The sequence below is a fragment of the Vulpes vulpes genome, chromosome 4, assembly GCF_048418805.1.
Source record: "Vulpes vulpes isolate BD-2025 chromosome 4, VulVul3, whole genome shotgun sequence".
NCBI lineage: Eukaryota > Metazoa > Chordata > Mammalia > Carnivora > Canidae > Vulpes > Vulpes vulpes.
The window spans coordinates 39270762-39285137 of NC_132783.1; the positions used below are offsets into that span (position 1 = coordinate 39270762).

At 40.7% G+C, this 14376-nt stretch overlaps 1 protein-coding gene across 3 annotated transcripts in view; it reads left to right on the forward strand.

The window, feature by feature from the left end:
* Positions 1-11532: 11532 nt before the first annotated feature.
* PPA2 (inorganic pyrophosphatase 2) overlaps positions 11533-14376 on the forward strand; it is an 81476-nt gene continuing 78632 nt past the window's right edge. For all 3 annotated transcript variants that reach the window (XR_012001031.1, XR_012001032.1, XM_072755537.1), the window contains exon 1: positions 11533-11752. Coding sequence is in view for 1 of the 3 variants with exons in the window: in XM_072755537.1 (XP_072611638.1) it covers positions 11548-11752 (205 nt within the window). In the remaining 2 variants the exon portion in view is untranslated. The remainder of the gene's footprint in view (positions 11753-14376) is intronic.

The window sequence follows — 14376 nt, forward strand, 5'->3', positions numbered from 1 at the left end:
GACATGACTTTCAAATAAGGAAAACTCCTTGGCTACTGAGTTTCTAACACAAACATCACCAACTGACATTATGAAATCATTCTGCATTTTTTTGGGGGGACCCTGAAATTCTGTGGTGTGGGCCTGAGGTTTGGTTATAAATTAATCCTGTCCATATTTTCTTGCAATGGATTACTTGAAATTTATTTCAAGGAATTGCCTTTGGAACCCAGGGTTCTTTTGAATCCAATTTTAAAACCATTATTCTGTGTAATTAGAATAGTATAAATGAGGGGAAAAAATAGGAGTTTTATGGTTAAACCATTTAAAAACAAAATTAATTCCCACTGCTCAAGGCCTAAAGGGAAAATCTAGAAAGTGGGCAGAGAAAATGGGTTGTCTCATTAGATTTTGTTCAGGACCTATTATTACCAATTTAGTAGCTCACCCTTGAATTGGATTAGAGTATTACCATGATTACTATATTTATAATATTACAAGGGATTTATAATGTGTCATTTGCAGCTGAAATTTCTCATGATTATTTTAGCCTAGAAGCAGTAATAATACTTAATCAAGCAAAACTTTCTATTTTTTTTTATGCCATTTAACAATGTGTAGTTAAATCACATGTGATTCTTGTATGATGGATGAATTTTATTACATCCAATTTAGTAACTAGCCAGAAAGACTGAAAGCTTAATACCAAATGTATTCTGCATATCATTGGGCCTTGGTTAAAAAACAACTCTTTCCTTCTCTTAAGAGATATATGGGCCTCAGAACATGGACTTATTGTCACATATATACTCACAATTATTCAGAAAAGAATTTCTACATGCTAACAACAACTCCCCTCCCCCACCCCCTACAAGGGGGAATAAAACTAATTTTTCATCTTTCAGCCAATCATGTCTATATTGGATGGGTTTGCTTCTCAGGCCATTTGTTTCACCAAAACTTGGATCAAAATATCTTTTAAAAATTATTTATTTATCTGACAGATAGAGAGAGAGAGAGAGAGAGAGAGAGAGAGAGAAAGCACAAGCAGGGAGAGCAGCAGAGGAAGAGGGACAAGCAGGTTCCCCACTGAGTGGAGAGCCTGATGCTGGACTCCATCCCAAGACCCTGGGATCATGACCTGAGCTGAAGTCAGACGCTTAACTGATGCCACCCAAGTGCCCCCAAACTATCGTTTAAAGTAGGGAAGAAAAACATTTTTAAAAATAAGTAGAGTATAAATGGATCTCTTATCTCTTCTTCAATCATGACAGTCTTAAAGAGAAATCCAGAACACCAACATACTTTTTTCTTTGTCCTCTATTCTTCTATTCAGCTCTTAATCATCCACCAAAGTACCTCTAAGGGCAAAAGGGAAAGAATATATACCCCTTCCCTTTACTAGGTGTTTACTACCAGGGGTTCTGAGGGAGAATTTAGGGGGTCAGTAAACTTGGATTTTAAAAAAAGATCGCACCTTTATTTTCATTTACTTCTAACTAAAATTTAGCATTTATAAATGTAAACAACAAACCCTTTAGTAGTGTGACTACTATCTATGCTTTTTTTTTTTTCCAGGAGAAATGATATATAATTGTTACTTCATTTTCCTAATGTTGTAGGTGTCTCTGTCATTTACATCCATCACTACATCAAAATGATGGTAGTTATTAAATCTGCTGTTGGATCTAGTCACTTAATGCCTCAGTGAAGAACTGAGTATGTTATTAGATCACAACATTTTTTCTGAAAGTATTTTTATAGTTATATTTCAATATAATTGGTTTTCTCTTTAACAATATATTTTAAGTATTTACAAACATTACTTTCGGAAGTGTTTCATAGGCTTCATAGGGCTGCTAAATGGGATCTATAGAACAGAAATGGTTAGGAGCTCCTAAAGCTGTTATTTTTGAAGTTATTAGACCTGACTTTCTTTAAAAATTGAGGTGAAGTTCATATAACATGCAATTAATCATTTTACAGTGTACAATTCAGTGGCATGTAGCAGTCACAGTCTTGTGCAACCACCACCTCTATAGTTTCAAAACATTTTCATCACCCCAGAAAAACACCCCATATCCTTTTAGGTAATCACTCCTCATTCTGCGTTTCTTCCATTCTTCTGACAACTGCCAATTTTTTCCCCGTCTTTGTGGATTTTCCTAGTCTGGATATATCATACAAAAGGAATCACACATGTGATTTTTTTGTGCCTAGCATTTTTCGCTTAGCATGAATACTTTTGATGTCTATCCAAGAATGTATCAGAACTTCATTTCTTCTCATGGGTGAATGGATAACCTAAAAGTTTCTTTTAATAAGAAGTCTTTTGCAACAGCATCTTTACTCTCTTGAAATAAAATTGATAGATAACAAAACATACTGCATATAATTTGAAAAAAATCAATGTAATGGCTGTCTTATCAAGAAAACATAAAAGAAAAATAATCTGTAATACAATTATATGTATTTCAATATGCAAATGCTCAGGCACTAGTACTAAAGATACATTAAACAGTCATATGCTTGGATCCATCTGTAGAATCACCCTGAATTAAGAGCTATAAACACAGACTAATACAGTGTGTTGTAATCAGTCTCAGATACCATGCACACCTTAAAACAATATACTTTGTTATATACAAAATGTCATTAGTTTTTAGGCTGACATAATTTTTTAAGAAATAGATTTTAATTTACACAAATGTCTTATGGGACATTGTAGAGCAATGAAAAGCACAGGATAACACTTTCTTGTGTAGGGCTGTCTTAATTGTTGTAGCACATACAGTATCACTACCTGGCAGTAATGTTCCTCAATCACTTTGACATCAGAAAATACATTAGCAATTTCAAAAAGGCCTCCCTGGGAGCAGTAGTGATCCATAGAGACCATATGACCCAAAGTTTACTCCCTGAATCTTGACATTTCTCTGAAGATTCATGTTTTATCCTTAGAATTAAATGCATATATGTGTTCTAGAATACAGTAGAGTGTTCCCGTTTGAATACACATGTAACTCTCATATAACTGAATTACACTGGGGCCAGTCTGAGTATATTGCATCTCCTTCCTAAAGCACAAGTCTAACTCCAACAGCCTTAATTAGTGACACAGACCTCCTTGTAACTTAGGACAAGAAAGTCTTAGGACAGGGTTACAACTACAGCAAAACTTCTTTAAAAGCAAAAATGAACTATTGGAACTTCATCAAGATAAGAAGCTTTTGCACAGCAAAGGATACAGTCAACAAAACTAAAAGACAACCTACAGAATGGGAGAAGATATTTGCAAATGACGTATCAGATAAAGGGCTAGTTTTCCAAGATCTATAAAGAACTTCTTAAACTCAACACCAAAGAAACAAACAATCCAATCCTGAAATGGGCAAAAGACATGAAGAGAAATCTCACAGAGGAAGACATAGACATGGCCAACATGCACATGAGAAAATGCTCCACATCACTTGCCATCAGGGAAATACAAATCAAAAGCACAATGAGATCCCACCTCACACCAGTGAGAATGGGGAAAATCAACAAGGCAGGAAACCACAAATGTTGGAGAGGATGCGGAGAAAAGGGAACCCTCTTACACTGTTGGTGGGAATGTGAACTGGTGCAGCCACTCTGGAAAACTGTGTGGAGGTTCCTCAAAGAGTTAAAAATAGATCTGCCCTATGACCCAGAAATTGCACTGCTGGGGATTTACCCCAAAGATTCAGATGCAATGAAACGCCGGGACACCTGCACCCCAATGTTTCTAGCAGCAATGTCCACAATAGCCAAACTGTGGAAGGAGCCTCGGTGTCCATCGAAAGATGAATGGATAAAGAAGCTGTGGTCTATGTATACAATGGAATATTACTCAGCCATTAGAAATGACAAATACCCACCATTTGCTTCGACGTGGATGGAACTGGAGGGTATTATGCTGAGTGAAATGAGTCAATCGGGGAAGGACAAACATTATATCTTCTCATTCATTTGGGGAATATAAATAATAGTGAAGGGAAATGGAGGGGAAGGGAGAAGAAATGGGTGGGAAATATCAGAAAGGGAGACAGAACATGAAGACTCCTAACTCTGGGAAATGAACTAGGGGTGGTGGAAGGGGAGGAGGGAAGGGGGTGGGGGTGAGTGGGTGACGGGCACTGAGGGGGGCACTTGACGGGATGAGCACTGGGTGTTATTCTGTATGTTGGCAAATTGAACACCAATAAAAAAATTTATTAAAAAAATCCATTTTAAATCTCTGCTCTTTTTACAAAAGTCCTTCTCTTGCCCCAGATATGTATCCTTCAGCTTTTCCTGCCAGACTGGCTTCAGATCTTTCTATAATTCTTTCTAAGTCTTGTACCTTAATACATTCCAACCAACAGAATAAACAATATACACATAAAATCCTGTGATCAAGTTTCCTGGTCTCCCCCTCCAGAGGGGTGCAGACTCTTCAAGGAGGTATCTTGATATTTGTTTCCTTTTGTTGCTTCCTGGTACTAGCAAGGTATTTGGGCACTTGGGATTTCATTTTCAGGGCTTCTGGGCTTTAGGAACACGTGGACCCTGGAGTGGCCCTCTGCAGCCCTGCCTGGGCCTCCTCCAAAGTCCTGGCTTGTTTGATGTGCAAGAAGCTGTGCTGTTGACACCCGATGGTCCTTATCTCCAAGTAGCTGCTTAAAAATTGCTTTAAGACCAACAGATTTGTTCTCAGTGACTATTGTGATAGTGGAAAGTTAACGCAAAGAACTTTGAAACAATGTCACTTCAGAAAAAAAACAAAAACAAAAACAAAAACATACAATTTGCCGTTAGTCATCCCAAAGGCTGAGCTCCCAAGACTAAAGTTGCAGAGCTCTGCTGCCATTTGCTCTCTGTTGGGGATAGTGAGAGGTGCCAAATCCACTGGGAATTTCTTTTTCACTTGGACCAAATGTATAGTATACTCCGTTGATCCAAGGTAACAGACCTATGTCCTAATATTGAGTTGAACAATCTTTTCGAGAATTTTCATAAAAACATCCAACTGAATTGGATCCATCCAACTGGTATGGATCTGGCCGATATATCTGATATTTGTGAAGTATGAAGAGAAAAATGATTACCAGTGAATTATTGCTTCATTCAGAAGCCCATCTAATCCATTTTAAGAAGCCTTCAAAGTGGGAGCTAAAATTAGTTGCTATTTAATAGCTGTATATGTAGGAGGAAAATGTATATTTCAAAGTAGATGTTCAGTAACTCTTCAGAAATGGACCTCTGAGAATTTAAGCTCTTCTATTAAGATATCGGAGTTGGGGGTGGTAAAAGAGGTGGGTAAAATTGTATAATTAGGACACTTGTTTAAATTTTATTTATTTATTTATTATTTTGGACCACAGTTTCTTTACCCATTCACCTCTTGGAGGACATCGTGGTTGTTTTCCAGTCTGGGCAATTATGAATAAGGTGGTTATAAACATCCATGTGCAACTTTTTGTGTGGACGTAAGTTTTCAGTTAATTTTGAAAAATACTAAGGAGCATGACTATTGGGTTGTATCGTAAGAATATGTTTAGTTTTGTAAGAAACTGCCAAACTATCTTCCAAAGTCACTGTAGCATTTTCCATTCCCATTAGCAATTAATGAGAGTTCCTGTTGCCCCACACCTTGGAAGCATTTGGTGTTGTCAGTGTTTTGGATGTTAGCCATTCTGAGTGTAGTGGTATCTCATTGTTGCTTTAATTTGCATCTCCCCAATGACAAATGATGTGGGGGATCTTTTCTATGGTCGGGTGTCTCCTCAGAGCTTTTCCCTACTTTTTAGTTGGGTTATTTATTTTCTTGTTGTTAAGTTTTTGGGTCCTTTGGGTATATTTCGGATACTGGTTCTTTATTACATATGAGTCTTGCAAAAATTTTCTGCTAGTCTGCTTAAGATTTCAACTAAAATGCTCTTTTAATATAATTTCAGTTAGTTTTTTAGCATTGAACTTATTACATATTTTTTCTTATTAATACAAGTAACTTAGTTTAAATACTTCATAAGCAACAGTTCAGGCAATATTTTTGCAACATTTTGAATGAAATTATATAGGTAGTAAAGAAGGGGCTTTCAATTAGTCAGAATTTCTCCCAACATATTTTCTATGCAAGAAGAAAAAAATTAAGATTAGAATTAAATTCAGCTGGGAGAACCAGAAAACAAACAAGAAAAGAATATTGGTGGATAAATAAGATAGATATTTATTTCTCTTTCATGTTAAAGTTCAAAGGTATATATTCTAGAGCTTTGTGGCAGCTTTGCTTCACAAAATCCTCTGGAGTGTAAACTTCTTTCAGCTCACAGCTCTGTTCATCAAGGGGATGGCCCTTTTTTTATGGACAAGGTAGAATCTAAATTCTAAGTAGCAGAGTGCAAGAAATGATGAAGAGGAAGATGTAAAGGAACAGTTAACTGCCTCTGTCTCCTCCCCATCTCAGCTTTATTGAGATAAAACTGACACTTAAGATCGTGCGAGTTTAAGGTGTACAGTGTGATGAGTTGATGCATACATATATATTGCAAAACCATTACCAAAATAATGATAGTTAATAGCTTCATTGCCTGACATGATTTCCTTTTTTTTTTTTTAATGTGTGTGTGTTAAGAATATTTAAGATCTATTCTCTTAGCATGACTATGGTCACCATGGTGTACAGTAGAGCCCTAGAACTTAACAACTGGAAATTTGTGATGTTTGACCAACATCTCCCTGTTTCTTCCAGACCCTAGTCCATGGCAACTACTATTCTACTCTGGTTCTGTGAATTCAGCTTTTCTTTCTTTCTTTCTTTCTTTCTTTCTTTCTTTCTTTCTTTCTTTCTTTCTTTCCTTTCTCCTTTCTTCTTTCTTTCTTCATTCCACATGTAAGTGAGATCATGTAGTATTGTCTTTCTCTGTCTGGCTTATTTCACTTAGCATAATATGCCCTCAGGTTCCTTCCATGTTGTCACAAATGACAAGATTTCCTTCTTTCTCATGACTGAACAATATTCTGCTCTGTGTGTGTTTGTGTGTGTGTGTGTGTGTGTGTGTATACCAGATTTTCCTAAGGAATGTCCCTAGATGTCCCATTGGTGGACTTTAATTATGTGGTGATACCTATTGTAAGGGAAGCTGGAAAGTATAGTTTTTATTTGGAAAAGTCAACATTCTTTTGCTGTAAAAGAAGAGTACTGATGTTGGGGGGCAACTAATAGGTTCTGTCACCCACAAACTTATTTAATCACTGCAGTATTTCTCCCTATTTTGTTTTTTCCTTCTTTTAACCATTTTTGTTTATTTTAAAATTTTTATTTATTTATTCATGAAAGATACAGAGAGAGGCAGAGATATAGACAGAGGGAGAAGCCGTCTCCCTGTGAGAAGCCTGATCTGGGACTCGATCCTGGCACGCCAGGATCACTCCCTCAGCCAAGGCAGATGCTCAGTCACTGAGCCACCCAAGCATCCCTTTTTAACCATTTTTAAAATTAGGTTGTTTATTTTCTTATATTTCATTTTTAAGAGTTCTTTGTATATTTTGGTCATAGTACTTTATCAGATATATCTTTTGCAAATATTTTCTCCCATCTGCAGCTTCTCTTATTCTCTTGAGGTATCATAGCTTTTATAAAACTAAATATAGGAACGCCTCAGTGGCTCAGCGGTTGAGCCTCTGCCTTTCGGCTCAGGGCGCGATCCTGGAGTCCTGGGATTGAGTCCCACATTGGACTCCCTGCGTGGAGCCTCCTTCTCCCTTTGCCTGTGTCTCTGCCTCTCTCTCTGTATCTCTCATGAATAAATAAAATCTTTTAAAAAACCATAAATCTTGATATAAAATCAAGACAGCATTTAATATAAGATATTTCAAGATCTAAAGTTAGCAGATAAAAATCCTGTTGTTTCGTTGTATTGTCATGATAATAACTTTGTTCCTCAGTACAATAATAGTCAATTTTTAAGTGAGAAGTGATCTGGAACTTCAACATGTATTTAGAAGGAAAAATGTGGCTCACAAATGGAGGATGAACATGAACTCTAAGTAACATTTAGACATACTTTTGCAACATTTATTAGATAGTATGACAGATGTTTTAAATAGTTGGTAACATGAAAATATTTTCAAAGTTGTCCTTTAGATAAAGTATTCAAAAGGCCAGAGAAATATTTTGTATGTTCCTAAACAGATAAATTAGAAAATATTCAAAATTACTTTAAAATTCTCATTACTTATATTGAATCCGACTGTTTCATAGCCCAGGCCCTAAAGTTAGCTATTGGCTAGCAAGCGTGAGCGATGGCAATTAGCAGGTTTTAAAATTTATTTATTTATCATGATTTAGGTAAGGATAACAATTAATTTTAGAGACACATGCTGCTTTTACACAATATCACACATAAATGACTACTCCACAATTCCAAAATTCTTTTATGTCCTATCAGGATAATCCAGCATTTCAGAAAATGACACCTCTATCCAAGTTGTATTTTGTGTTACATTTACCAAAACTAAAAGCAGAAACAGAATTGGGATTCAATAATTATCTCATTTTTCGCTAGCACCAACTCCTATCTCTACTACAGTTTCATAGTTATGGGAGACGCTGGTTTTGTGCCACCTTTCATGAAAGACTTTTGATTTGATTGCCAGTCTTCTCAGGGGTGGCCTTTGCTGCTTCATCCATATCATACCCTTTCTAGGGAAGCCCATATCCAGTCATTGGAGTTATAAAGGCTCTTCACTGGACAACCCACTTCAGCTCCAGAACACTCTGCCAGGTTTGGTCTTATCCTAAGAATCTACAGATCATTAGAAATTAGCCACAACTTGGTCTCAGTAGGGTTTATCTCATTGAAACATCTGAACTTCAAAGGTTAATAGAACAATTAAGCTTTTTTTTCTACATGAGGAAACAAAATTGAATTTCCGCTATGACATATGCACAAAAGAAATCCCCTCCCCCCCTTTATGGGAGAGTCTGACTCACAGTTTAACCTAATCAAACTTACATATGAAGCCACCACAGTCAACAAAAACATTTTACGATCTGCAATCTAAGTAGAGTCTAAGGGGTTACTGACAATATCTCCCAGAGATCCTTTCTGGAAATTGGGTAAACCAGTCTCTTAATTTTAACTGCCGTGAAGTAACTGGTGAAATTGAAAGAAGCCAGGTGTCTAGTTGGGAAGAATGTGAACCCAGTTCACAGTTGGAGTAGAAATATGTAGAATTCTCACAGATCTTTCCAAGGAAGTTGGACAATAGGGAAAGAAAATGACATTTGTGGCAGACTGCTGGTTGTCCTCCAGTATTCATTTTCCCTTTCTTCTGTAGTAGTATGACATCCAGTTTTTATCTAGGCCTCTGTTGATTCAGAAAAAAAGCTGCTAGTTTAGAGTTAGTTGTGGCCAGTAGACTAAGTGTTGCTCAATATAATGCAAATAAAAGTAATGTTACAGTTTCTGGGATGTGTTCTTAAGGGAAGGGGCACAGCCTTCTTTCTTTCTTTCTTTCTTTCTTTCTTTCTTTCTTTCTTCCTAGGTGAAATGAAGATGTGATGGTTGGAGCTGTAGCAGCCATTTTGAACTATGAGGGTGACCTTAGCAATGGAAATTAAACATGTAAGAGTAACAAATAGAAATAACTTGGCTCTCTCACATGGGAGAGCCCTATATCACCTACAACCAGACATTTATGTTGATCAAAATTCTGACCACCACCTAGATGTAAGTATTAACCTATGTAGAGTTATATGGTGGTTATAGAACCATCTTTGTAAGATTTCTGTTTGCAGATTTTGTAAGTAAAGGTTTGTTTCAACTAATTTTAAAAAATCAGATCCATATCATGACTTAATATAAATTAATATTTGCAAATATGTTTGTCTTATGTTGCAAGAGCCAGGATTTTAAGTTAGAATTATATTTTTCATGAACTTATGTATTCATTGTGTATATTAACATTTCACTTAGAAGCCAATTTTTATTACAGTACCTTAAAAGATTATTTTAAAAATTCCTTCTCTCTCTTTAAAAGATTTTATTTGTTTATTTGATATATAGAGAGCACACAAGCAGGGAGAGCACAGGCAAAGGGACAGGAAGAAGCATGCTTCCTGCTGAGCATGAAGCCCCATGCAGAGCTCCATCCCAGGACCCTGAGATCATGACCTGAGCTGAAAGCACAGTTAACTAACTGAGCCACTGAAGGACCCCAAACGATGCTTTCTCTTTTAATTAAAACCATTCCACTTAATTTTTGCAAAGAGCATAGGTGCACTTTTTTTTGGCCTATTTTTTTGCAAAATTGCTATTTTTGCTTTCACTTTCAGATTGAATAACGTATTTAATTTTCTTTAGATGTTTGTTTATTTATTTATTTATTTATTTATTTTTACTGCTTTCTTCTGGAAAAGAAAGATTTATTGTAAGACTTGGACTTCACAATGTGATCTGGAGAAGGTAGAGGAAGCATATTTGAATTGAGATGGGGAGAGAGTATGAAGTGGAGATACTGCCTTTGGAAAACTGTTTCTTCCAAGTTTTTCTGTAAAGTGGATAATCAAAATGTCACATGCTAATAGAAAGATTTGGTAAAAGGGACTTCCAGGAGCAGTTTACGGCCACAACAAAGGAGTCATTATACGCAGGGCAGGGCAGGCTGCTGCATCCTGCAAGGATGCTAAATCTTAATTCCTGAGTGTCTGGCTCATTAAGTGCCATTGTAGAAGTGAAAACGTCAGAAGGATAAGTTAATTAATTAAAAGGATAAATCACCTCTAGTTGGGTTTAGTAGGAAAAAGCCTTATGAAGGAAGGAGACGGCGTTTGAAGTTACTCATGTATTTTTTTGTTGTTCTTGTTCTAGAAGTCAGCGTCAAGGTCAAATCTTCACAAGGTCTGATGATGTCTTACAACGACGTCTCTGTGGGTGTAAAGCTGGTCTCCTTCGTTAGACGGGCTCTGGGCCAGTGCCTGGCACAGAACAATCTCTCTCTCTCTCTCTCTCTCTCTCTCTATATATATATATATATATATATATATATATATATTTTTTTTTTTTTTTTAATTCAGAGAGAGACAGAGAGACACAGGCAGAGACACAGGCAGAGGGAGAAGCAGGCTCCACGCAGGGAGCCCGACGTGGGACTCGATCCCGGGTCTCCAGGGCCACAGCCCGGGCTGCAGGCGGCGCTAAACCTCCGGCCACCCGGGCTGCGCACAGTCACTCAACACTGAATCATTATAATCAGGATAATACTGTGCTAGTGAACAGTGAGCGCACGAGCGGAGGCACGAATGCACGTCTGCGGTCATACGTGGCCGCGAGCTCCTCGGCGGTGCTGGGCGTTCTCTGGCTCAGCCTTGAACCCTGGCCCCGCTTGGGCACAGGGCACCCCGCCGCGCGGTCACCAGGGGACCCCCGGGAGGGCGGGCGGGCGGGGCTCCCCATCCGAGCCCGGGGCGGGAGTGACGGCTCCGGCCAGTAGGGGGCGCCGGCGCGCGGCCGGGCCAGGGTCCCCCAGCGCCGCCCTGCGCGGAGCCCGACGGCCGCGGACGCCATGCGCGCGCTGCTGCCGCTCCTGCGCGCCGGCTCGGGCTGGGGCTGGGGCTGGGGCTGGGGCTGGGGCTGGCGCGCGGGGCCCCCCGCTGCCGCCCGCGCGCCCCGGGGAGCGCGCGCAGGGCCTGGCCCGCACCGCGCCATGGCCTCCTACCGCACGGAGGAGCGCGGCCAGCCCCGCTCCCCCGGGTACCGCCTCTTCTTCCGTAAGTAGCTCGCGGGGGGCCCCCGGCGGGCGGCGCGCAGGGAGGGCGGGGTGGGGCCTGGGCCGCCCGGGCGGCCTCCTCGCTCCTTCCCCCGGCCCCGCGGGGGTGGCGGAGCGGCCGAGGCCACCTCCGCGCCGCGGGGGCGCCCCATCCCCCGCCCTGCTGCGGCGCGGGGCTCCCGGAAGACAGCCGCGGCCCCCCGCGCCTCCCCCCGGGCCCCGCAGCCCCGCGGCTGCCGCGTGCAGCGCGCGTCCTGGGGGCGCGGGCGGGCGCGCGGGCGGGGGCGGGGGCGCGGGCGCGGGCGGGGGGCTCCCGCGAGGGATCCGCTCCCAGAAGCTGGGCTCTGCGGTCACGTGTTTGCACGCGCAGTGCGACCTCGCTGGCTGCGGGCTGCGCGCCCCTGTCTCCTCTCACGGGCGCGCCCCAGAGGGCGAAGCCAAGTGCGGGGCCCCGCGGTGGCCGCCCGAGGCCGGAGAGGACCCAGGTCGCCGTCATTCATTCTCATTTCTCTTTGCACCCACATATTTCACTGTGTGTGCGTGACAATACCCAGATTGGAAGACTCGCTTTCGTGCCTCACTGATTTCCGAGCCCTGAAGGGAGTAGTACCTTTTTTAAAAAAAAAAAAAAAAAAAAAAAGAAGATTTTATTTATTCATGAAAGAGAGAGAGAGAGAGAGAAGCAGGCTCCACGCAGGGACCCCGATGCAGGACTCGATCCCGGGACCTGGGGATCACGACCTCAGCCAAAGGCAGACGCTCAACCACTGAACGACCCAGGCGTCCCCCCCCTCCTTTTTTTTTTTTTCCTGTAAAATCTTTTCTTGCCTTAATTCCCATCTTTTAGGAGCACCAGCTTTGGAGGCTTTCAGAGCGAAGCTCGAATCCTGAAGTTTTCAGCTCTCAGCTCTGTGATGTGACCCAGCGACCCCGGACGAGTTTCTTAACCTGCCTCACCTTGTTTTTTTTTTTTTTTTTTTTTTTCTTATCTGTAAAACAGGGCTGTAAGAATTTCGTGATAACGCGTCTAGAAAGTGATGAGTCAGTGCCTGTAATACCAATTCTATTACAGGTGATTAGTGATTAGTCAGAGCGTCCACAATATAAATTATACTACAGGTATTATAAGTAATACCTGCAATCATTCCTGATACCTGTGATTTATAAAATGCTTGACGTTTCTTACATGAACTTAGGATCGAAGAGTAGTATTTTATGGGAGAGAAAACTGAGATAGTAAAGCTTTGCGATTATGAATGCAACTGATGCTAAAATAACCAGGGTCTTCAAAATTGATTGCTGTTTCCCTCTATGGTGCCTATTCTTTCCCATTCTTGTTCAGTCCGGACTCATCAGGTGGTGGAGAGGAACCCTTATCAAGACGTCCCAAATTCTGAATGGAATGTGTTCCAGTAGGTTATGTATGGTGTGATGATTTGAATGTGGTTTTGGAATATAGGTGAGGTTTGGTAGGAGTGAGATCCCAGGCGAGGACCAAGAAAGATTTCTTGAGGCATCTTTGGTCCAAAATGGTGGTTTTCATGAAAGCACGGAGAGGGACCCTGGGGCAGGAAGGACTGCTGTCCTGGGCTTTGAGGGGTAGCTGATTGTGTATCTGGGAGTTGGGGGAGGTAAGGAAAGGGAAGTTTCAAAAGGATTTTCATATGCTAAAGAGGACCTAGAAGATCCTGGAGCTCTTGCAATAGTCAAGTTAAGGTTGTTTTTCTCTCTAGTAAATCATTACATTAAGACTGTAGGGAGTTTCCTTCTGGAATTTAGGTAAGGATGCTTTTTTCTTGTAAATCACTAAGGCATTTTGTAAATTGTGGGAGACTCCCGTCTCTAGGACTATAATAGCTCTAAGTTAACTATTTGTTTTTCCTTTCCTTTAGCTTTAGGACTTCCAGGAGTGCCTGAGGAATGTCATGCACGGGGGTGGGGTAGGGGTGGAGAATGGGGGGGTGCAGGGTGTGAGCTTCTGCTTTGTCCTCAGCTAGCCTTTTGTTCCCCATCAATTTGGGGCACAGTTTCCTATAGAAAGAGTGTTGTGAAATGGTAGTTAGGTTGTTAGCTCGTCTAAACGCATAACATGGGGAAAATATTCTAGATTTGCAATAAGTACAGCAATAATGGATGAAGAAAGTAAATATTTATGAAGCGTGCTAGATACTGTTCGACACGGCACTAAGGAGATTTATGGGCCCTGCTCTCGAGAGAGCCATAATATCAATATAAATAATTAAGGAAAAATATGTAAACACTAAAAAATATTTTACTTGAATGTTAATTGATAAGCAAAACAGTCTTGAGGAGCCTGGGGCATATGGCCTAGTTGACATTGCACTGGCTTTGAAATGACAACTCCTAGGCCTTCATCCTGACTTTGCCATGAACTCTGTGTTATTTGGGCAGGTAATTCCCTCATTTCTTGGTTTTTGTTTGTTTGTTTTACCTGTAAAATAATGCAGTAGACCTAGCAGTGATCTTCAAGGTCCTTCTCAGTGCCAATTATCCTCGAAAGCATTGGATAAATATTAGGTATTCTAACATTCTCCCCTGGGGCAGGGCTTCTCTTAGGGCATTTCCAAGGCTATATTGGCCTTTCACTGTGGTTTGTTTCTTTAG